A 26,115-nucleotide genomic window follows, 5' to 3' on the forward strand; every position below is an offset into this window, starting at 1 on the left:
TATGGTCCAACACTAACATCTATACATGACTACTGGAAAAACCATAGCTTTGACTATACAGACCTTTGTTGGCAAAGTGATGTCTCTGTTTGTTAATATGCTGTCTAGGTTTGTCATAGTTTTCTTTACAAAGAGCAAGTGCCTTTTAATTTCATGACTGCAGTCACCGTCCACAGGATTTTCCAGGCAAGAATCCTGAAGTGGGTTGCAATTCCCTCCCTCAGGGGATCTTCTCAACCCAGGGATCAAACCTCTGTCTCCTGTGTCTCATGCATTGTAGGTGGATCCTTTACCCACTGAGCCACCAGGGAAGCCAAGGCTTCAAGTGGGATCCGTAAATCAGAAGAGCTCAAGACTATACCATCTAGGTTGATTCTGCAAGCTACTCCACTTGCAACCTCATCTCCCGGGCAAAGTTATGATTGTCTCTTTAGCACCTGCACATCATGGATGCTACTCTGACACCTCACAGAGTTGCACACCTTCTTCATGTTTCAGCTATTGGTTGAACAAGTGATACTGGAATGAGCACTCAACTGGGAAATGTATCAGTACTAGATTTTTTTTTTAATTTTAAGGCCTTCAATTTCCTAACCTGTATAAGTCTGCAGCTGGAGTATATTCATCTCATGAAAACTCAACAAGTATTTATTCAACACTTCCCATAAGGGAGATGCTCAACTTGGTGCCCGTGTGATCCGACTCCTGCCTACCTTGTATCCAGCGCCCCAATCCCACCCCGACCAATTGTCTTCATTTGATTCTTGTCATTCCCTGAGCTTTCTCTGGTCTTTCACATGCTGGCCCTGTACTACAACACCCTTCTGCACTGTCCCTACAGGTCAGTTCAGTTCAGTCGCTCAGTCATGTCCGACTCTTTGCAACCCTATGAACCACAGCACGCCAGGCCTCCCTGCCCATCACCAACTCTCAGAGTTTACTCAAACTCATGTCCATTGAGTTGGTGATGCCATCCAACCATCTCATCCTCTGTCATCCCCTTCTCCTCCTGCCCTCAATCTTTCCCAGCATCAGGGTCTTTACAAATGAGTCAGCTCTCCACATCAGATGGCCAAAGTATTGGAGTTTCAGCTTCAACATCAGTCCTTCCAATGAACACCCAGGACTGATATCCTTTAGGATGGACTGGTTGGATCGCCTTGTAGTCCAAGGGACTTTCAAGAGTCTTCGCCAACACCACAGTTCAAAACCATCAATTCTTCACTGCTCAGGTTTCTTTATAGTCCAACTCTCATATCTATACATGACTACTAGAAAAACCATAGCCTTGACTAGATGGACCTTTGTTGACAAAGTAATGTCTCTGCTTTTTAATATACTGTCTAGGTTGGTCATAACTTTCCTTCCCAGGAGTAAGCATCTTTTAATTTCATGGCTTCAATCACCATCTGGAATGATTTTGGAGCCCCCAAAAATAAAGTCAGCCACTGTTTCCCCATCTATTTCCCAGGAAGTGATGGGATGAGATGTCCTGATCCTAGTTTTCTGAATGTTGAGCTTTAAGCCAACTTTTTCACTCTCCTCTTTCACTTTCATCAAGAGGCTCTTTAATTCTTATTCACTTTCTGCCATAAAGGTGGTGTCATCTGTATATCTGAGGTTATTGATATTTCTCCCTGCAATCTTGATTCCAGCTTGTGCTTCCTCCATCCCAGAGTTTCTCATGATGTACTCTGTGTATAAGTTAAATAAACAGGGTGACAATATACAGCCTTGACATACTCCTTTTCCTATTTGGAACCAGTCTGTTGTTCCATGTCCAGTTCTAACTGTTGTTCCTGACCTGCATACAGGTTTCTCAAGAGGCAGGCCAGGTGGTCTGGTATTCCCATCTCTTTCAGAATTTTCCACAGTTTATTGTGATCCACACAGTCAAAGCTTTGGCATAGTCAATAAAGCAGAAATAGATGATTTTCTGGAACTCTCTAGGTTTTTCCATGATTGAGCAGATGTTGGCAATTTGATCTCTGGTTCCTCTGCCTTTTCTAAATCCAGCTTGAACATCTGGAAGTTCACACTTCACGTATTGCTGAAGCCTGGCTTGAGAATTTTGATCATTACTAGCATGTGAGATGAGTGCAATTGTGCGGTAGTTTGAGCATTCTTTGGCATTGCTTTTCTTTGGATTTGGAATGAAAACTGACCTTTTCCAGTCCTGTGGCCACTGCTGAGTTTTCCAAATTTGCTGGCATATTGTGTGCAGCACTTTCACAGCATCATTTTTTAAGATTTGAAATAGCTCAACTGGAATTCCATCACCTCCTTTAGCTTTGTTTGTAGTGATGCTTTCTAAGACCCACTTGACTTCACATTCCAGGATGTCTGGCCCATCGTGAGTGTGAGTGATCACACCATCATGATTATCTGGGTCATGAAGATCTTTTTTGTACAATTCTTTTGTGTTTTGTTGCCACCTCTTCTTAATATCTTCTGCTTCTGTTAGGTCCATACCATTTCTGTCCTTTATTGAGCCCATCTTTGCATGAAATGTTCCCTTGGTGTCTCTAATCAGCTCATTCTCTCTGTGTGAGCTTAAAGGCCACCCCCTCATGCTACCCACTTTCAAGTGACTCACCCTCTCCTCTGATGAATCTTCTCCTGGTTTTCCTCTCTGCACTCCCCACAGTTTGTGTTTATTTTGTAAATGTGTTTGTTTACTCATGTTCTGTCCATCTCCTCCACTCCACTCTACACTCTGTGAAGAGGGAGTTGTTACTCTCTTTTCTACCACTGCATCCCAGTGCCTGGAACACAGGAATACCCCCCCCCCAAAAATGAGCATCATGGATGTGATAGGAGACCCAAAGTCACCTGTAGTCCAGGGAGAGGAGGTAGAACAAGGCAGAATGTTCATGTGCCCTTAGAAAACTGTAAGTGAAATTGTCTGATGGTTTTTAAGAGGAATTGAAAGAAGGTAGCAGAGGTCACTTACTGCATGGGAGTGAGTGGAGTGCTGTTGGAAAGGCAGGAGGAGAAGAGCCAGAGAATCTCGGTCACCACCCAAGGAGTCTGAATTTTATTCTCAGTGCAGTGAAATTCTCTGACAAGTTTGAGCATGGCCTGGTTGCCTAAAGGTCATTCTTGATGCAACGCAGAGAGCCATGGAAGGGGCAAGATTGGACACAAGGTTCCTAAGATGTCCAGGAGAGAGATCTCATTGTTGATGGATGAGACAGTGGAAGTGGAGACAGGTAGACAGACTTAAAATAGATTTAGGAATAAACTGTAGGAATGAGTGGTGAATTAGCTGTGGGAGGGTGAGAACAAGAAAGGGCTCAGAATGACTGAGCTGGGATGAGTGACTAGTGGATGGAGAAGAAGTAGATGGAGAGATTTGGTGGCAAAGGGAGGAAATATGGCTATGGGAGGAAAATCAGAAAGGAAATAAGTGTAACTGGTCCTGTTATGGGCATTGTTGAGGGTAAGTTTACAGGGTAAGTTTACAGGATAAGTTTACACTGTTGAGGATTAAGTTTCTCAGCCTCAGGATAACTTTGCTTTCGGACCACTTTCTCCCTCTGCCACTCTACAAGCTCCTTCCCACATGAGCAGCCCCATTGATTCCACTGCAAGTTCATGAGGAGGGACTGTTATGCACGTGGTCTGCATATCCTAGTTGCTCAGTAAGCACCACACTGAACTGAAGTTAATCAACAGACTGAAAAGTCCTCAACAGGTTTTTGCACATAAAGATCTAGTGAATCCTGATTGATCCTCCTCCCCTAGTAACACATTGGAAAGGTTTTCATGAGTTACTAAGTATTCTGCCTTACTTAATGGGTTGTCAAATATGTCTGCAAAAGCCAAGCACAATACAGTGAGAAATGGAATATATATGAATGAGGTTCAGATCACTTTCAGTCTGAAATCATCAGATCTTTAACTTACCTGAATAACATCTTCCTTAGTTCTTTACTTTGACTTGGTTGCTCCTGAAAAAGCATGCTCCCTCCTTGTTACTTCAGTGGGTGCTTCGCAGGTGGCATTAGTGGTAAAGGATCACCTGCCAATGCAGGACACACAAGAGACCCGAGTTCGATCCCTGGGCGGAGAAGATCCCCTGGAGAAGGAAATGGCAACACTCTCCAGTATTCTTGCCTAGAGAACCCCTCCTGGCAAGAGGAGGCTGGTGGCTACAGTCCGTGAGGTCACAGAGTCAGACACTACTGAGCTTACAGGCAGGCTCCTTAATACTTCAGTGGACCTTCTACTAATTCTCCCCCAATGCCCAGGAAGATACCCTTCACAGGAATCTTCTTCTCCCTTTTCCTGTTTAAATAGGGTAAGCCACAGCACCGCTTTCCGGGTCCCTTCCTGAATCTGACCACACCCCCCAACCAAGTCCCTTCTCTTTTGGATCCCAGAGGCTGGGATTATGCTTGAGTCTCCAAGGGCCAGAGTGGCCTGGACGCCTCAGGAACTGCTTGTAGCAGCCCATATTTTCTTTCCTCAAACATGGCTTTTCTATCCAGGATGTCTACAGAAACCACGCTCAATTAAACTTGACATATTTGATTCCCAATAATTGAAAAATTTTGTATGGTTATTTGGGTACAAGCCAAGAGCAACTTTGCAATGTATAAAATCTCAGGGGGGAGGGGAGCTTCTCTGGTGATCCAGTGATTAAGACTGCCTTCCAATGCAGGAGTTGCAGGTTCAATCCCTGATTGGGGAGCTAAGATTCCCACATGCCTCTTGGCCAAAAAACAAAACATAAAACAAACAATATTGTAACAAATTCAATAAAGACTTAAAAAAATGGTGCCCATCCAAAAAACAAAAAGAATCTCAAGGGAAGTTTAACCAAGACATTTAGTCAGTATTGAAATGGATGTTGTGTTGTTGTTTAGTTGCTAAGTTGTGACCGACTCTTTTGCAACCCCACGGACTGTAGCCCACCAGGCTCCTCTGTCCATGGGATGTACCAGGCAAAAGTGCTGGAGTGATTGCTATTTCCTTCTCCAGGGGACCTTCCTGACCCAAGGACTGAAGCCACATCTCCTGCATTGGCAGGCGGGTTCTTTACCACTGAGCCACCAGGGCAGCCCACTGAAATGATAGTGCTTTACAGGAAGGGTTGCACCTTTTTAGCAACATATTTTTACCAAATATATGTGCTTTATTTTAGACACCATGGTGAGCCTTGGGAATACAACAGAGAATAAGAAAATGTCCCTATCTTTAAAGAATTCAGCCTAATGAAGAAAGACCAACCACTTTGGGTGCTACTATAGGAGTATAATGGTGGGAGGCCCAAAAGAACACCCAAGTCCATCAGATTATCACAGATACTTTATGGAGGGGATGCTACCATGAGCTATTTTGAGCTGATAAGACTGCAACAATCATCTGTTACCCCTGATTTCATGTTTGTTTTCAGATTCATATTACACCCATGAAGCTTAAAATAATAGTGGTAACACATTTGAACTTATATATAATTGTAGAAAGCATGCAAATAGCATTATTGTCTCTTTACATATTGAGATTCTACAAAAGCTTACTTTAAGGGGAAAAGGTTCCATATCTCTGAAAGTGTGAAAACAGCTCTGAGTAATCAAAAGCTATTTAAAGACTCACAGTCAGATCTTAAAAAGTTTGCCAGGCCAGATACCTGATGGATATGGTCTGACAAGAAATGGTTGCAAGGCAGAGCCTGGCCCACTGCCTGTGGTTTGGAACCAGCTCCTCATCCCAGGACAGTCCTGTTCGACCTTTCCCAGGATTTCTGGACCAAGTGTGCTCAGAGGAGTTGAGGGGGGAGGGACAGAGGAGACTTTAATTTTGATCTTGTTTGCAAATGCTGGTAGATGCCAAGAAAGAAGCCACAATTGATCCTAGCCAAGTATCAGACGACTGAAAGAGAGACCCCAGTATGTATGCCTGGCTATGCCAGTTGTCAGAAAGGTACAGCTCCAGGGATTGTGCAGAGAGACGGTGAGCCCATAGGTCAGATGAGGAAGCGTTGCAATCAGTTGAGTTCTAACAAAGAACTCAAGTCTTCTGACTCCTCTTCCAGCCTCACTGTTAACTGCTACCACCATACCCATGAAGGCATCACCTTATGTTTTACAAAATGCAGAACTGATGCTGTATACTTTGCATGGTTCAATTAAAGTCAGCCTGTCTGTTAAGAAACTAGATGTATGAGTAGTGAACTTCAGAAAGAGTCTGGGCTGAAGGTGGGGTCCTGTGAATTTTTATCAGCTTATAAGTATTAGATCAAGACCATAGGAATGAGGAACTCTTGAAAATAAGACAATTCAGTCTTTTTTTATAATACTGTATACATTAATTCTTTTAATAATTGCTACTTTTTCAAATATTATTTTTTAATGTTTTGATTTAGGTTCATTTTCTTTTATCCAATTATCATTACTTATTATTGAGTCCCATTCCCCCCAACTTGTAACCCCTTATTCTCCATTTCCATTGTCTTTCCTACTTGGCTCCTTTACTGACCACATTTTATTTGAGATATAAAGCATTTTCCAAAATGGACTGAGTAAAGCATAAAGATATAAAAAGTTGTGAAAAGTCCAGGATACTCTACACTGCCAGTCAGATTTTTTAAGGCTTTTTTTTATTATTATGGTAAAAGTCACATAATATAAAGCATTCTATTTTAACTGTATTTAACTATTATTTCAGTGGCCCTAAGTACATTCACATTGTTGTGCAACGCTCACCATCATCCATCTCCCCAGTTTGTCACCTTCTTAAACTGAAGCTCTGTCCCCATGAAACAGTAGCGCTCCATACCCCTCCCCATCCACCCCTACCCCCAGCCCTTGGCATCTACCAACGTACTTCCTGACTCTATGTATTTGTGCCAGTCAGATTTATGTATTCAGTTTTTACTAGACACTTAGTGTGAATCAAGCACTATGATGAGTGCTGGAGACATAAAGCTGAGGAAGATACAGAAGCTGCCATCAAACAAAATACAATATAGTATTTTCCTTGGAAATAAAGATAATATATGATCTATATTATTTATATTACACAGGGAGAAAATATGAATAAATATTAAAATATTAGCAACTGCTGACTTTAATTTTCCTCAGTTTTCTTAGCTTCATTTTCTAAAGTAATCTTCCTCTTGTAATGATAAAAAATTTTATTTCTATTGTTTTATTTTTATTGTATTATTATTTATATTACATTGCTCAAGCTTTTTTATGTGTCAGATATATTACAGTATTAGTGTGGAAAGAGCAATGACTTGATACAAAAGACCTGATTTCTAAACTTATTGCTGCCTCTCAATGTTTAGACTTTGGACAAGTCTCTTAAATTCTCTAAGGCTACAGGGACTCTGTAATTCTCAGTATAAATGTCAGAAATGATTATTGCAAAAAATAACTTTGACACAATTACCTGTTTCATATACACAAGCAATATGCATTGGGGTTTTTATTAAGAAACTGTTTTATAGTCTGTAAAACTGAATATTGATCTTACAAAACATAGTTATATTGGATCATCATAAAGCACCACATTTATGTAGAAGCCCGTAAAAATCTCCAGCAGACTATGATTGTTTACATTTAAGTAAAATATCACACTCTATATCTAAGACAATTTGAAAAATATTTAAGATTACTGAATTTCATGTTAGACGCAAGATGTAATCAATAAGTGCTTTGAACTGAAAAAAAAATCAACTGATTGGCAATGTTTACCATATCTACAAAATATCTTCATCACAGCACCTGGTATTTGCACCGTGTTTGAACACTGAGTACTAACTAGTGTTCCAAATTGGAAATTAAAACTACCTATCACAGGCAGTATGTGCTAATTGCTAGGTTATTGGTACCTGAAGACTGAAATGTCAAATGGATATGATGGTAAAGTACAAAGTCATACACACGGCACCTCTCCGAAGCCCTGGCCCATCCAGCCTCCCATCTATCCATGTTTCCTCATCCTGCATGGAAGCTGCTTAAGCTGTCGTACAGTATCTGCCATTTCCACTTCTCCATTTACTGCTCTTTCTTCTGTTGCAACTTCTTTTCCAAATGCCAACTTTTAAGGGTCAAGAAACAGGCGCATGTTGTCTCTCCCAGGCCATTATATTACAGGGTCATTTTTGTGTTCCTTTCATGGAAAGCTCTTCCTTCTCTCTCACTGAAGACTTGGACATGGCGTCTGAAGACAAAGGGGTGAAAAAAGACAGTGCCACTTACCATGCTGAGCCATTTATTCCTAAACAGAGAAAGGGTTGTTTCTATTAGATGATCAAAAGAATACCTTTTTTGACTTTGCAAAACTCGAGTTAAACAAGATTGCACTCTGACTTGGGACCTGTGGCTGCAGCCTAGTATTTAGCAGCCCCCTACCACAGGGCATTTTACCATTTGCCATAATCTGTTTGTAATTTGTTAAAGGGCCCCTTTTATGCAGCTTGCAAATACAAAATGAAATTTTTTTTCTTTCACACCATTTCTTTTTTAAATTTTTTATTGAAATATAGTTGATTTACCATTTTGTGTTTGTTTCAGGTATACAGCAAAGTGATTCAGTTATATATATTAATATGTATATAATATGTATTCTTTTTCAGATTCTTTTCGTTTATAAGTTGTTACAAAGTGTTGAGTATAGTTCTATATATACAGTAGGGCCTTGTTGGGTATCTGTTTTATATATAATAGTGTACATCTGTTAATCGCAAACTCCTAATTTATTCCTCCCCTCCTCTCTACTTTGGTAACCATAGAAAACTTTGTTTTCTATGTCTGTAGGTCAGTTTCTGTTCTGGATTTAAGTTCATTTGTATCAACTTTTTAGGATTCTACATATAAGTGATATTATATTTATCTTTCTCACTCTGGCTTCCATCACTTAGTATCACACCATTTCTTTGAAATGTTTATAGCAATTTTGGTGTATGCATGCACACATGCATTTTTATACATGATAGTTCTGCCTGTCAGGATGTGTGCTTGTGTGTAAGATTTTTTGCAGAGGTTATGTCATTTGTCATTGATTTTCCAGATTACTGTCTTCAAGATAAAATAAGAATTGCCATATTTAACCTTAGCAAGAAGACTACTGCCAAGCATTGCAATCTAGCTTTTTGGCTCTTACTGCTAAGATTTCTGTCTTCACATTTATGTTTCCTGTTAGTTCCTGTATCAATTTAGAAAAATGTAAAGGGTAGCTATTAAAAGATATCTGGAAGGTAAAATGAATTTGCCACTCTCAGCACAAAGGTTGTCCATTGTTTAGCTTTGTTCTCCTAAGCAATCATTTGTTTTTCAACTTGCAAAATGAATTTTGAAACACTGCCACATTATGACACAAAATATTAATAGGTACAATTAATACATTGATACATGTTTGATTCTGTCATTCTTCATCCCCTTTATGTCATTCTTCCTTTAATCTGCTGTGACAGTTCTGTAATGGAGCCCCAGAAATATGATTTGAGGGCAAGCCATATTACTAATCATCAATACAGCATTCTATGTTGTCCAGAAATACGTGTTCTTTTGTCAGCAGAGGTGATAGTCTGCAAAATTTCTACCCAGAGAAAATGCTTTCCAAGATTTGTTTATAAGGAGAGAATGTAATGGGAAGCTAAGTTTGATCATAACAGAATTTTCTTTTCCTTCCCGCTGAGCAGATCGTTGTTTTATTTTAACTACAGGATATGGGACAGAATTGTTAAAGCAGTCCAATTATATAAGCTATATATATATATATATATACACACACACATACATATATACATTTATATATATATATATATACACACACACACACACACACACACACACACACACAACATAAAGGAAACCTTAGATCGCTTTTCATTATTGGTTCTATAGTTGTTCAGCTAGCATGGGATCTGCCGGCCACCTCCACACTGTATAACAGTGGTCACTCTGGGGGTTCTTAGCTTGAACTGATACCCTCAGTGAAATAATTAATGACTACTGTGAAGAAAGCTGAGCACCGAAGAATTGATGCTTTTGAACTGTGGTGTTGGAGAAGACTCTTGAGAGTCCCTTGGACTGCAAGGAGATCCAGTACTTTGGCTACTTCATGCAAAGAGTTGACTCATTGGAAAAGACTCTGATGCTGGGAGGGATTGGGGGCAGGAGGAGAAGGGGACGACAGAGGATGAGATGGCTGGATGGCATCACGGACTCGATGGACGTGAGTCTGAGTGAACTCCGGGAGTTGGTGATGGACAGGGAGGCCTGGCGTGCTGCCATTCATGGGGTCGCAAAGAGTCAGACACGACTGAACGACTGAACTGAACTATCCAGTGTTCATCAGGAACAACATGATAAACAGATTTATTAAACAAACCAGTTATTCTTCCAACCTGGCACTTAGCAATGATTGTCTCTGTGGAAAAAAAAAAAAAGTTAATAAATCCTTTCAGGATATCCAAGTGGAGCAAGACAGCCGTCTTAAAAATATTTGTACATATCTGTATCAATTTATCTCTAGTAGCATCTGTCAGTCATGTTATCAAGGAAAAGCAAACCCTCCCAGCTTGATATAAATTCACAAGTTTGGAGCATTCAGTTTATTCTGCTTGATCCTGGAAAACTGTACATTTTTTCTTTGACGGACAGAGGACTACATATTTTTGATGTACTATAGAATAGTTAAGGGTGTGGCCTTCTTGTTAATGGTAGGTGATCTTTTCAGTCTATTCTTGGTAAGTTATTTCTATCATGGCAAGCATGTCACAGAAAACTAGTATGGGCTATAAATACCTTATATTCAGTATAAACACGAAAAACTGAAAACATCCACTTGAGGTATAGATGCCTCTTCAGTGCTCTGATTACCAAAAGAAAAAAAAAATTCTGTTGTGTTTTACCTTGCATTTAGAGTATTCATCAGTTCTTGTGAAAATCATAGACAAAAGCCAGATTTGTTGCCTATTAACATATCATAACACACCCATAAACACGCAGACAAGCTACATTATTCAAAATGTAATTTACCTAGAACATATGTGGTTCATTATCAAGAAACACTAATATATATTGTAATAATTATATAAGATAATAGAAAAGGGTTATACCACAATTATGACAAAGGTTTGACTATCTCAGAGCCCAAAAATATCTGTTATAACCTTCAACAGCTCTTAGGAGGTTTAAGGGTGAAACACAAGGCTGCTCGGGTTGCTACCCTGAGCACAAGACCTCCAAGTCAGAAATTTAGCACTGACTGATCCTTGGACCCTATTTATCATTAGGAGAAGTGTACATGTACTTTCAATTCTAAGATGAATAAGTCCTGATTGAAATTTACTAAGAACCCTTTCTTAAGGGTTCTCACTCCCAAAAAAGGAGGGGGTAATCATGTGAGGAAATGGGTGTGTTAATTTAATTACTTGATAATAGGAATGCTTTCACAATGTAAACATGTTGTACAGTTTAAATATATTACAACTTTATCTGTCAATTATACCTCAATAAAGCTGGAAAAGAAAAGACAAAATGAGTCTTTTACTAGGAAAAATATAACTATTGTCTTATAATGTTATCATATTCTCCTTAGTAATTATAAACAAATCAATATACAATTTGGAACTAGGTAAGGAGGAATATAAATACCAAGATCGATTCATTTCCTTGTCATGAATTCATTTCCTTGTCATGAATTCATTCATTTTCAACGATCAATGAATACATCTTGGGTTTTATTTTTCTCATCAAAATAAAGATATTAATTACTCAGTTCTGCTCACTCTTTGCTCTGTTGCCTCCCTGTTTAGGACTAGTGCCACCTGCTTGATGTATCTATATCTATCTATCTATCTATATTATATATACACATATTTCAGATGCTTATGACAACTATAAGTCAGTGCAATATTATTTATGGTTATTTATGTAATGTTTGTTTTCCTCCAGTTCAGTTCAGTCACTCAGTCATGTCCGACTATTTGCGACCCCATGGACTGCAGCATGCCAGGCCTCCCTATGCATCACCAACTTCCAGAGTTGGTTCCAGACTCAAACTCATGTCCATTGAGTCAGTGATGCCATCCAACCATCTCATCCTCTGTCGTCCCCTTCTCCTGCCTTCAATCTTTCCCAACATCAGGGTCTTTTCAAATGAGTCAGTTCTTTGCATATGTTGGCCAAAGAATTGAAGTTTCAGCTTCAGCATCCGTCCTTCCAATGAATATTCAGGACTGATTTCCTTTAGGATGGAAGGGTGGATCTCCTTGCAGTCCAGGGGACTCACAAGAGTCTTCTCCAACACCACAGTTCAAAAGCATCAATTCTTTGGTGCTCAGCTTTCTTTAGAGTCCAACTCTCACATCCATACATGACCACTGGAAAAACCATAGCTTTGGCTAGACCAAACTTTGTTAGCAAAGTAATATCTCTGCTTTTTAATATGCTATCTAGGTTGATCATAAGTTTTCTTCCAAGGAGTGAGCATCTTCTAATTTCATGGCTGCAGTCACCATCTGCAGTGATTTTGGAGCCCCCCAAAAAATAAAGTGTAACACTTTCCACTGTTTCCCTATCTATTTGCCATGAAGTGATCGGACCAGATGCCATGATTTAGTTTTCTGAATGCTGAGTTTTAAGCCAATTTTTTCACTCTCCTCTTTCACTTTCATAAAAAGGCTCTTTAGTTCTTATTCACTTTCTACCATAAGAGTGGTATGATCTGCATATCTAAGGTTATTGATATTTCTCTCGGCAATCTTGATTCCAGCTTGTGCTTCCTCCAGCCCAGCGTTTCTCATGAGGTACTCTGCATATAAGTTAAATAAGCAGGGTGACAATATACAGTCTTGATGTACTCCTTTCCCAATTTGGAACCAGTCTGTTGTTCTATGTCCAATTTTAGCTGTTGCTTCCTAACCTGCTTACAGATTTCTCAGAAGGCAGGTCAGGTGACCTGGTAATCCCATCTCTTTAAGAATTTTCCAGAGATTTTTGTGATCCACACAGTCAAAGGCTTTGGCATAGTCAATAAAGCAGAAGTAGATATTTTCCTGGAACTCTCTTGCTTTCTTGATGATCCAACAGATGTTGGCCATTTGATCTCTGGTTCTTCTGCCTTTTCTAAAACCAGCTTGAACATCTGGAAGTTCATGGTTCACATATTGCTAAAGCCTGGCTTGGAGAATTTTGAGCATTACTTTACTAGCGCGTGAGATGAGTGCAGTTGTGCAGAGGTTGAGCATTCTTTGGCATTGCCTTTCTTTGGGATTGGAATGAAAACTGACCTTTTCCAGTCCACTGCTGAGTTTTCCAAATTTGCTGACGTATGAGTGTAGCACTTTCACACCATCATCATTTAGGATTTGAACCAGCTCAACTGGAGTTCCATTACCCCCACTAGCTTTGTTCGTAGTGATGCTTCCTAAGTCCCACTTGACTTTGTATTCCAGGATGTCTGGAAGATCTGGTGAGTGTCTGGTGAGTGATCATACCATCGTGGTTATCTGGGTCATGAAGATATTTTTTGTATAGGTCTTCTGTGTTTTCTTTCCACCTCTTCTGAATATCTTCTGCTTCTGTTACCATTTCTGTCCTTTATTGTGCCCATCTTTGCATGAAATGTTCCCTTGGTATCTTTAATTTTCTTAAAGAGATCTCTGGTCTTTCCCATTCTATTATTTTCCTCTGTTTCTTTGCACTGATCACTGAGGAAGGCTTTCTTATCTATCCTTGCTATTCTTTGGAACTCTGCATTCAAATGGGTATATTTTTCCTTTTCTCCCTGCTTTTCACATCTCTTCTTTTCACAGCTATTTGTAAGGCCTCCTCAGACAGTCATTTCAGTCATTTTGCTTTTTTGCATTTCTTTTTCTTGCAGATGGTCTTGATCAATGTCTCCTGTACAATGTCACGAAATTCTGTCCATAGTTCTTCAGGCACTCTGTCTATTAGATCTAATCCCTTGAATCTATTTCTCACTTCCACTGTATAATCGTAAGAGATTTGATTTAGGTCATACCTGAATGGTCTAGTGGCATTCCCTACTTTATTCAATTTAAGTCTGAATTTCGCAATGAGTTCATGATCTGAGCCACAGTCAGTTCCCGGTCTCGTTTTGCTGACTGTATAGAGCTTCTCCATCTTTAGCTGCAAAGAATATAATCTATCTGATTTTGGTGTTGACCATCTGGTGATGTCCATGTGTAGAGTCTTCTCTTGTGTTATTGGGAGAGTATTTGCTATGACCAGTGCGTTCTCTTGGCAAAACTCTATTAGCCTTTGTCCTGCTTCATTCTGTACCCCAAGGCCAAATTTGCCTGGTACTCCAGGTATTTCTTGACTTCCTACTTTTGCATTCAAGTCCGCAATAATGAAAAGGATATCTGTTTTGGGTGTTATTTTTAGAAGGTCTTGTAGGTCTTCATAGAACCATTCAACTTCAGCTTCTTCAACATCAGTGGTTGGGACTTAGACTTGGATTTCTGTGATATTGAATGGCTTGCCTTGAAATGAACGGAGATCATTCTGTTCTTTTTGAGATTGCATCCAAGGACTGCATTTCAGACTCTCTTGTTGACTATGATGGCTACTCCATTTCTTCTAAGGGATTCTTGCCCACAGTAGTAGATATAATGGTCATCTGAGTTAAATTCACCCATTCCAGACCATTTTAGTTTGCTGATTCCTAAAATGTTGATATTCACTCTTGCCATCCCCTGTTTGACCTCTTCCAATTTGCCTTGATTCATGTTTGTAACATTCCAGGTTCCTATGCAATATTGCTCTTTGTAACATTGGACTTTGCTTCCATCATCAGTCACATCCACAACTGGGTGTTGTTTTTGCTTTGGCTCCATCTCTTCGTTTTTTCTGGAGTTATTTCTCCACTGATCCCCAGTAGCATATTGGGCACCTACCAACCTGGGGAGTTAATCTTTCAGTGTCCTATCTTTTTGCCTTTTCATACTGTTCATGGGGTTCTTAAGGCAAGAATACTCAAGTGGTTTGCCATATCCTTCTCCAGTGGACCGCATTTTGTCAGACCTCTCCACCATGACCCGTCTATCTTGTTGTTCTTTTCCTTAATTTTCTGTAAATCACATTAAGGCAGGCACTTTATCTGCCCTGTTCAGCAGTATGTTCCCAGTGCTCAGAGCACAGATGCTGTACCTAAAAAGCATGTGATAGATACGTGTTAAATCAGTGATTACAGATGAATGCATTCAAAAGATATGTACACCCTAATGTTGATAGAACACTATTCACAGTAGCCAAGGGATGAAAACAACCTAAATTTCCATCAACAGATGAAATGGGTAAAGAAGATATGGTATATATATAATATGTGTGTATATATACGTATATATATAAATACACACACACACATACATACACAATGGCATATTACTCAGCCATAAAAAAGAATGAAATAATACCATTTTCAGCAACATGAATGGACGTAGAGATTGTCATACTAAGTGAAGTAAGTCAGAAAAAAACAAATACCATATCAGTTACAAGTGGAATCTAAAATATGGCACAGATGAACTATTTTACAAAATATACAGACTCACAGACATAGAAAACAATGTTATGGTTACCAAAGTGGAAGGTTGGGAGGGGTTAACAGATACACACTGCTATATATAAAAGAGATAAATAACAAGGTCCTACTGTATAGTACAGGGAACTGTATTTGATACATTGTAATAAACCTATGGGGCTTCCCAGGCAGCTCAACAGTAAAAGAATCCACCTGTAGTGGAGGAGATGCAGGAGACACAGATTGAATCCCTTGATTGGGAAGATCCCCTGGGGGAGTGCATGGCAACCCACTCCAGTATGCTTGCCTGGAGAATCCCATGGACAGAGGAGCCTGGAAGCCTACAGTCCATAGAGTTGCAAAGAGTAGACATGACTGAAGCAACTGAGCATGCACACATGCACGCAGTAAATCTATAATGGAAAGGAATCTGAAAAATTATATATTACATATATTCAGTTCAGTTCAGTTCAGTCGCTCAGTCGTGTCCGACTCTTTGTGACCCCATGAATCGCTGCATGCCAGACCTCCTTGTCCATCACCATCTCCCGGAGTTCACTCAGATTCACGTCCATCGAGTCCGTGATGCCATCCAGCCATCTCATCCTCAGTCGTCCCATTCTCCCCCTGCCCCCAATCCCTCCCAGGACCAGAGTCTTTATATATTATATAAAACTGAATCACTTTCTAATACTTGAAACCACACAGTACTGTAAATCAACAGTAATTCAATTTAAGAAAGAAAGAGAACACATGAATTTGTGACCAAAGTTCCTGACCCTCTCCCCGCTTCTCCCCTGGACTGCACAATGTTTGTTACGGATGTTCCTGTGCGTGGACCACGTCACTCTAGATCACTTTCTACCTCAAAGCCTCTTTTGTCTCCTTAAAGCGCAACTCCAACCTTGCAAGTGAAGAGTCAATGGGGCTAAATAAAATGTGTCAGTTAGAACTGATAAACCCTGGACTAGAACAGCAAAACTAGTTTTCTTATTTCATCCACAGGTGTTTCTTCAAATAATAAAAAAAACACCCCCGGTTGGGACTACAGTAGGATAGAGTATCTTGAACTGATAATGGCACAGTGTACATTGAATGGAATTTGAACCCCATAAGCTCACAGTTTAAATGCCCTTCACTTCCTTTGTATTACTCATGGGTGTAGACAAATCATCTCCTCCTCCTCTTCTCCCCACCCCCACACCCCACCACGTGCAGTTTAGGACCCATCCCCACATGCAGCGACAGAGAAGCAAAGCTATCACCATGATGGATATACAGATGCAGTGTAGCATAGCTTGCATGCTGTCATGTCTGACTCTTTGTGACCCCATGGACTGTAGCCCACATCTCTGACCATGGGATTATCCCAGCAAGAATACTGGAATGGATTGCCATTTCCTAGTCGAGGGGATCTTCCCACCCCAGGAATCGAACCTGTCTCTCTTGCATCTCCTGTATTCACAGGCAGATTTTACCACTGCACTACCTGGGAAGCCCATGTAGAAGATGATTATCCCATAATTATGGCAAAAGTCTGACTGTCTCCAATCCCAGGGAAACGCTAGTAATGGTCATGGCCCCACAGCACCCAGCCTACTGTGAAGGTAGAACACTGCTTTGTGAGACTTTCCTTAGCTTCATCCACTTGGTAAACAGACCTGCAAAGAAAGCCCCATGTAAATGTTGATACTGACTCATTGGATGTATAGAGTCAAGTACAATAGACCTGATCCAAAACTGAGAAGAATATCTGAGTCTAATACATTAAGCAGGTAATTCCAACTCCATGTGAGATATTTAAAGGCTAAGCTCTTTCTTTATTGAATTATCAGTTATCTAAATGAGCACCATTTTTAAGAAATAAATACTAAATGAACATGAAATAACAACAATAATAATTGATGGTGACAGACATACTTATAGCACGTTATACTGCCAGAATAATGTATAAATAGCTTAGAAAGATGGTAATGATAACCTGTATGCGAGACAGCAAAAGAGACACAGATGGATAGAACAGTCTTTTGGACTTTGTTGGAGAGGGACAGGGTGGGATGATTTGGGAGAATGGCATTGAAACATGTATAATATCATATATGAAATGAATCGCCAGTCCAGGTTTGATGCAGGATACAGGATGCTTGGGACTGGTGCACTGGGATGACCCAAAGGGATGGTACGGGGAGGGAGAAGGGTCGGGGGTTCAGGATGGGGAACACATGTACACCCATGGTGGATTCATATTGATGTAGGGTAAAACCAATACAATATTGTAAAGTAATTAGCCTCCAATTAAAATAAATAAATTTATATTTTAAAAAATAAATTAATAAATAGTATAGGAGTTCCTAAGCAACTCTGAGGTTACTTGAGAGAATTCAGTGATGCAGTAAAGACTTGTAAATTGAAATGCTTGAATTCCTGACTTTAAAAACAAAAAATCAATCCTAAACCAAGTCCCATTGAATTAAATGTAAATTAGACTAAGCTTATGATAACAAAAATGTACAAGCCTTGTGAGAATTCTGAAAGTGAAACTTAAAATGATCTTCTCTGCCTGAATCAGAGGTTAACATCAACAGTGATTAAGTCTTGTTGCTAGAGCATACCCTTGTGATGAAGGGATGAAAATGGCACCTTACTTCTGTGTTCTTCCTCCTCAAAGCCTACTTTAATCATAAGAAAGACATCAGACAAACTCAAACTGAAAGGCCTAGCCAGTGTTCCTTGAAATGTTCAAGGTCACCAAAACCAAGAAACAACTGAGAAATGGTCACAGCCAAAACAAGCTTAACAGTTCATGATGACCAAATATAATGTGGGATACTAGATGAGATCTTGGAACATATAAAGAACATTAAGGAAAAATGAAGGAAATCTGAATAAAGCATGGACTTCAGTTAATAATAAGGTGTAAGTATTGGATTTGGGGGCTTCTCAGGTCACACTAGTGGTAAAGAACCCCCTGCCAATGCAGGAGACATAAGAGACACAGGTTTGATCCCTGGGTCAGAAGATCCCCTGGAGGAGAGCAAGGCAGCCCACTCCAGCCTTCTTGCCTGGAAAATCCCATGGACTGAAGAGTCTGGTGGGCTACCATCCATAGGGTCACAAAGAGTCAGACACAACTAAAGTGAGTGAGCATGCATGCGTGTGTTGGATCTTCAGTTGTAATGAGTGTAAGATATATAAGATGTTAACAATATAGGAAACTAGGTACAGGATATATTATAACTCTTTACCACACAATTGTCCAGTAAACTAAAACTATTCTAATATAAAATGTTTTCCTGAAAAATACATAAGATATACTTTTAAAAGATCTTCTGATATAGTATTTGCAGAGAAGGATGCTTTTTCATTTATAAATTATTTCCATAATTTGTGACAGTTCTCACATCTGCTACTATAAAATTCACTGCAGCTTCTCTGCCTCTTAGGAAAAAAATGCATTTAATTATCGGTGAAATTCAACTCCAGCTTGTTATGATGAATGATTTGAACCTGTCAGCTTTTCTTTCCTCCCTAAAAACAAAAGAAATGAAATGAAATACAGTCTTCCTCCTTTACTTCCTTCCTTCCACCTGCTTCATTTAATTGATGAAGGTTTGAGCTTTTATTAATCTTTTTGAGCTCCTCTGTAAGATGCAGAAAAAGCTAATATGATATCATTGTATCTAGCTAATGTGTGTGCTTTGTGAAATTGATACACCCTGCCAAGACATAAATTACTTAAGCTTTGATAAATGTGTTGAAATCAGGGAATGTTCAAACAGATAAAGCACAGCAATTCCTCTTTTTCTCCCTTTTTTAAACTCCATTTCGTGCAAGCAGTTAAATGTTTTTGCATTATTATTGTAATATGATGGGACAAAAGACAGCACTGATATTGATAGTAGCATAGAGAACCCCAGCAAATACAAAAGCAATGGGGGATACAGCCTTGTATTTTGCAGAGAACATCTAACAACCTTGCTTTGGACAGACTGGTTGCCAACAGGTTCAGATCCACTTCAGTCCTCTCCCAGCATGTTGTGTCACTGAGATTGTCTACAGAGGAATGAGCGTCATGCCAGACACTTTGCACTTTCAGATCCTTTGCTGACTCATTTGGTAGGCTGAAATCAAAGATCCACAAACACATTTCATTAGCAAAGAATGCTCACCTGTCCCTGTGATCTGCATATGACTCAGATGTCAGTGAGACTGGAAACACGAAGATTTGGATTGATGCTCTAGGGTTGATTTCTACTCATTAATTTATCCTATGGCACTGAACAAGTTGCTTGATTGATCACTAATCAGTTCCTTGGAGACCTGAGAATCCATATCATCTTTTGAGGACAGTTTTTGAATAGGAGGCATGGAACTATCCATTGGATAATGTAAGACCCATCAGTTTCTGAGTGCCTTTTGCCAGAGGTTGGGCTCAGTAATTTCCATCCATTTTTTAACTCTAGTCCTTACAATCAACCAACAAAGGAGGTATAGGTGAAAAAATCGGGGCTCATGTCAAGGGACAATGAGGTCATCAGGCAGCAAATCCTATGCTTTTTCCACCATGCTGCTTCCATATTGGGAGTATATTGGATGAGTGTGGGCGGGGTTGTGGCTCATTCAAACCCCAGTCATCCCTGAGTAGGTCTTTTGAGGGTAAGTGTGAGCCTTGGGAACTTTGGTCACACATCTATGTAGACCTGTTTAGGAGAGGATGTCTTCTCGGTAGTGATGCACTCATTTCAGCAGCATTCTAGGGAGAAGACTGAACAAGTTATACCACAGGGAGAGGAAGTTGGGAGAAGAGGTACAGCTAGCAGCTTTTTAAGACAACTAGGAATATATTTGTTATTTTAATTATACTCTTCTACCTATATACATCATCATGCAATAGCTTTTTGGAATTTGAGTTTAGATTTGGAAATCAGTACTTGTAAGAACTGTCCATACATTTTAGAGTAATAAATAAGTTAAAGAAATGAAGTGAAATCGCTCAGTCGTGTCCGACTCTTTGCAACCCCATGGACTGTAGCCTACCAGGTTTCTCCATCCATGGGACTTTCCAGGCAAGAATATTGGAGTGGGTTGCCATTACCCAGCTTTTCTCAATTTGTTTAATGTTGTCAAAGCAAAGTCTAGAGTAAAGCAAAAAAAGTAAAAGAGTCATACATCTACTTTTTATCTAAGGAATCCTCAATGACAGTTTTCACTGAAACAATTATAGATCTATGCTTAAGAGTTAAATTGCATTATTTTTACATAGGCAAACCTTAAAATCAAAGGCAGCTTGAGCAGATTTGAACCTAAAAAGTATTGGGTTATAATATACTTTTTAAGAATCAAATTTCATTTTCAATTTTCATCTGCAGAATCTTTCCTGAAGAATAGAAGAGTGTTTCTAAAAGCAAATAATTACATATAATTTATCTGTTTAGTAGGAGAAGGCAATGGCACCCCACTCCGGTACTCTTGCCTGGAAAATCCCATGGACAGAAGAGCCTGGTAGGCTGCAGTCCATGGGGTCGCTAAGAGTCAGACACGACTGAGTGACTTCACTTTCACTTTTCATTTTCATGCATTGGAGAAGGAAATGGCAACCCACTCCAGTGTTCTTGCCTGGAGAACCCCAGGGACAGGGGAGCCTGGTGGGCTGCCGTCTATGGGGTCGGACATGACTGAAGCGACTTAGCAGCAGCAGCAGTAGCAGTATCTGTTTAGTAAGTTTTGTATTCTTTTTTTTTTCACTTTCTCAGGATGAGTTACCTATATTTGGGTCAAACTGTTACAACATCAGTTACTACAATGAAAATCTGTAGCATTTTTGAAAATTAATAAGCGACTTTTTGAGTAAATATTATTGAGTCATCTCAGAACCATCACATCAGAAGTCCTAGAGATAAGAGAAGGATCTCATAATGTCCATCTCACGATAGAACTCATCATGTATTTTAAAATGCACCAATATCAGTTAGCCTGAGACTCTATGTGATTGAAAACTTGTCACTGTACAATAAGTTTAACATTGATAGGTTTTCAATAACAGAAAAAGGAGAAAATCAGACAAAGCATCAAGAAAAATGACCCAAGCAGAAAAAACTCAGAAAAATGTGCAATGTGAAACAAGCATTTTAAGATAAAAAGAGCATATTGGTGCTGGTAGTACAGAGTGTTGTCATACTTGTGCCAAAAAAAAAAAAAAGTATTTTTGAATGGAAAATGGATCTTTATTCTACTAACACAGTATTAATTGGGAGCACTGCCCAGAGGTAAAGAATCCACCTGCCAGTGCAGGAGACCCAAGAGACAGGGGTTTGATTCCTGGGTCAGGAAGATCCCCTGGAGTAGGAAATGGCAACCTGCTCCAGTATTCTTGCCTGGGAAATCCCATGGACAGAGGAGCCTGCCGGGCTACAGTCCTTAGGAGCAGAAAGAGTCGGATATGACTGAGTGACTGTCACTGTCACTAGTGTGTATATGTTAATCCAGGGGGTCCCAAAAGAGTTGGACACGACCAAGCACTTGAGCACAAGCATATTGTGTATGAGTAAGAATTGAGGTGTTTTTTTTGGTTGTTGTTTTGTTTTTAAGCAAGCTAAAAGGGATTTATCTTGTGAAATATAGGAAGAAAGACAGGAGTAAAGGAAGAGGTTAGGAAATTGGACAAATTGGGGAATAGAGATCAGGAAATTAAGTGCTTTAGTACCGGCCACTCTCAGGATTGGTAGGTGTGGCTGTCAACATTGACCAAGCAAGGCACATCTCATGAAATATTGGAAAAAGGTGAAAAATAATAATAGCAAGAATCATAATCACAGAGAAGAGAAACTGGACCTTGATCAGCAAGGGGTTTCTTATCTGTCCATGTGTCCTTGACTGTCTCCTTGGAGAGAGGACAGGACAAGTCAGTTGGACCAGGTTACATTAGCTCTTAGCAACCTCAAGTCCTACCTTTAGCCAGGACTGACTTCCATGGGCTGTCTTACCAGTTGATCTCAATGAGGCTCTGTGCACATTGTAATGAGTGTTCAAAGTCAGAAAACTAGTGACAGTATCAGAAATACCCAGAATATTTTGAGCCAGAAATCCTGAGTAATGATCCCTCTTTTTCTGGTGACTATGCCAGTCCTTCAACACCAGGAGACCCTAGGAACAGAGAGTATGAATTCAGGTTTTCAAAACAATAAGAATGTGCAGAATATCAGTTTGCCCTTCTGCCAAGCCTCAGTAATTTAAGTAGAGAAGAGAATTTTTGAAAATACTAGACATGAGTGGGAAAAGCCTTCGGGAATTAATCAACAGGATCAATATATATCATGTGCCCCCTCCCCACCAAAGCAGAAAACAAAAAGAAAAATCCACACACACACATTTAAGTCCTTGCATTCCTCCTCTAAAGTGTTCAGGGACAAGTTATAGGTGAAAACACTTCTCATGAAACTCTATTAGGACTTAAACTTTGATGAATGTATAAAATACAACCTCATATTATTAAACTCTACCATAGAGTCAAGTGTAATATTTACAGTCCAAGCTATGCCAGTTTTTTTCTCAAAACTGAATTGAAAGCAATAATTCTTGTAATAATCTGAGACTGGTTTTACCAGGTACTTCACCAGGTTTGAAAGGGTTGGGGAAACAGTACATAAAAACAGCCCCACTTCCTTCTCATCCTTTCCATCACGCTGACAGTTTTCCAGAGAATGATTACCAGAGTGGTTTGTGCCATTAGAGATAAGAGACTATCTATGTTTCCATGAGAAACCTCTATTTTCCAGACTTTATAATTCATCTATAAATATCCACTCCAAGGAGCAGTTTCATATATTATGAATCTGTCTCTCAAAATTCATATTGACTTAACTAAATGATTTTTAGAAATCATGAAGACTTTTACACTGCAAAGAGAGTTAGAAGAAAATCAAATGCAAATAAAGTGCTGTGTTTCAGGGAGAATGATTTGAATCAAATACTGTGGAATCCATAAAACGCAGGCACAATTCTTTCGCAGCAATCCTATCTTTCAGGGTACTATTCAGTTGTAATAAAATGTATTTATCAACAATTAATTCAAAATATACATTTCCAATTTATTTCTGCTTCTGTAAAGGCAGATAATTTGAGATTATATTTTTTCAACTAAATCTTTTATAGAACTTCATATTATTATTCATACTACTTTTAATTACAGAACTTAGAATTGAATTATATCAAGTTATGAAATTATATGATATAAGCTTTTGAATATAACAATATGCTTGCTATCTACAAATATATTTTAAGAGTCTTATCAATACCTTATATTCAGATGGCTTCTAGCTCCATGGTAGAAATCTTAGCTTACTAAAGTTATTTTCTACCTAAAAAAAAAGACCTTACAAATTGAATGTTTTTATCAAATAAGAGAGCAAAAAATACTATATCCCCCAGTCTGGGAAGATAGAATTGTAAAGATTAGGAGACAGAGACTAAAGCCACATCAACCCATTAAAATGAAATGCAGTCATCCCTTGGTATCCATGGGGTATTGGTTTCAAGATCCCCTTGGAGACCAAAATCCAGGGATGTTTAAATTCCTTATATGAGATAGTTTAGTATATGCATATAACCTATGCACATACTTCTGTATATTTTAAACCATCTCTAGATTATTTGTAATGCCTAATACAATGTAAATAGTTGCCAGAATGTGACAAATTCACGTTTTGCTTTTTGGGAATTTCTGTGTTTGAGTTGGGGGCAGTTGGGATATTTTGTTCAGTTTTAATTTCAATTCAGTGTTGGTTGAATCCAGTGGATTCAGAACCTGCGTATACAAAGAACCAACTGTCCTCTCTTCCTAATCTCATCACTTCCATGTTTGTAGTCACAGATTTGTACTGCTTGAATGACATGGTCATCTTGTTACACTGCAGAGCCCCACTGTGTATGTGAAATGGTATTTAGCAGGAAGCGAAATAATACTACAGGAATTACCTCAGTGCTTTGGCTTTGGTATATGTGGACTCACAGCCCAACCTAAAGTATATTTTTCTTTCTTCCTTTTGAACAGCTGTTTTGTGACAGTGAGAAGGTGGTGCACGCCACGGAGGGACTGGATTGGGATGACAAAGATGCCGCGGGGACCCTGGTGGGTAACGTGGTGCACTCACGGATTATCAACCCTCTGCGCCTGTTTGTTAAACAGTCTCCAGTCCCCAAGCCTGGACACTTGGCCTATGCAGACAGCATGGAGAACTTTTGGGATTGGCTGGCCAACATCACGGAGGTTCAGGAACCACTGGCAAGAACTAAAAGGAGGCCAATAGTGAAAACAGGAAAATTTAAGAAAATGTTTGGATGGGGTGACTTCCATTCCAACATTAAAACTGTGAAACTCAACCTCCTCATCACGGGGAAAATCGTTGACCATGGTAATGGAACCTTCAGTGTTTATTTCCGACATAATTCCACCGGCCTGGGTAACGTTTCAGTGAGTTTGGTACCCCCCTCCAAAGTGGTGGAGTTTGAAGTTTCCCCGCAGTCTACCTTGGAGACCAAGGAATCCAAGTCTTTCAACTGTCGCATTGAGTATGAAAAAACAGATCGGGCCAAGAAGACCGCCCTGTGCAATTTTGACCCATCCAAGATCTGCTACCAGGAGCAGACTCAGAGCCATGTATCCTGGTTGTGTTCCAAGCCCTTCAAGGTCATTTGCATCTACATTGCCTTTTATAGTGTTGATTATAAACTTGTGCAAAAGGTCTGTCCTGACTACAATTACCATAGTGAGACTCCCTACTTATCTTCTGGCTGAATCTTCCCATGGACAATAAAAAGGAAGGGTAAACATATACTCAATTATTCATAGAACCACCAAGAACCAACCTCAGCTCTCCATGGCAAAGGATCCCTTTTGTTTCTGGCAGTGAACCTTCATTCCCTATAAGGTTTTCAAATTTAAAAAAGAAAAACAAACATCTTAAAAGTTGAAATGTGTTTGTTATGGTCTTAAGTACCTTAATCTAAACAGTCAAACTGTATATGAAACCATCACTCTCTCATAAGATCTCTTTCTCCTAAGGCTGACTCCTCCAGCTATTCTTATTTCTCTAAGAGTCGAAGGTAGCAACATGGAACAGGAAAGAACCAAATACTGCATGTGATAAACATTGCTCTTGAAATGAGCCTGCGGTTGAAGTATGTTTTGGAAAGTTACCTTAAAAATAGCAGATCCAGTAAAGTAACAGAAAAGATTGTATTTGATAGATGAATCACATTTCTGACATTGAATTCTTTTTTATTGCTGTCTTTTTTCCCATGTCTGTGCTGTTAGTGATATGAGAGATGAAGGGGTAAAATTTGCTTCAAAACTCATGTGTGAAGTTACAATGCCCCAGTGGAATGAAACACATTATTATCTGAGCTAGAGTTGAGTGGAGTGGGATTTAAACACTTACCCTTGAGTTGGTCACCATCCTTAGGATTCTCATCTGAGTAGTAATATTAGTATATTAAAAAAGCAAATCTGGATGTATTATAAGTCAGTTCAACAATGACGATGATCGGGATGTTTTTAGATTGTTTTGCCAGATTCAATGATGTGAGGTTGTCAAAAATATCACTACT

The 26,115-nt window shown here is 39.4% G+C and overlaps 1 protein-coding gene across 1 annotated transcript; it reads left to right on the plus strand.

Annotated features, from left to right (window-relative positions):
• Positions 1–3,345: 3,345 nt before the first annotated feature.
• NXPH2 (neurexophilin 2) lies at positions 3,346–25,303 on the plus strand. The gene is made up of 3 exons (XM_068968463.1): positions 3,346–3,442; positions 13,418–13,434; positions 24,560–25,303. Exons 1-3 carry the CDS (start codon positions 3,346–3,348, stop codon positions 25,301–25,303), a joined length of 858 nt encoding a protein of 285 aa, XP_068824564.1.
• The last annotated feature ends 812 nt before the right edge of the window (positions 25,304–26,115 follow it).

The sequence above is a fragment of the Capricornis sumatraensis genome, chromosome 3 (genome assembly GCF_032405125.1).
Source record: "Capricornis sumatraensis isolate serow.1 chromosome 3, serow.2, whole genome shotgun sequence".
Classification (NCBI taxonomy): Eukaryota; Metazoa; Chordata; class Mammalia; order Artiodactyla; family Bovidae; genus Capricornis; species Capricornis sumatraensis.

What these genes read in the sequence shown, in the direction of transcription:
- NXPH2 (XM_068968463.1), top strand. Translation starts at nt 3,346, where the DNA reads ATGGAGAGATTTGGTGGCAAAGGGAGGAAATATGGCTATGGGAGGAAA.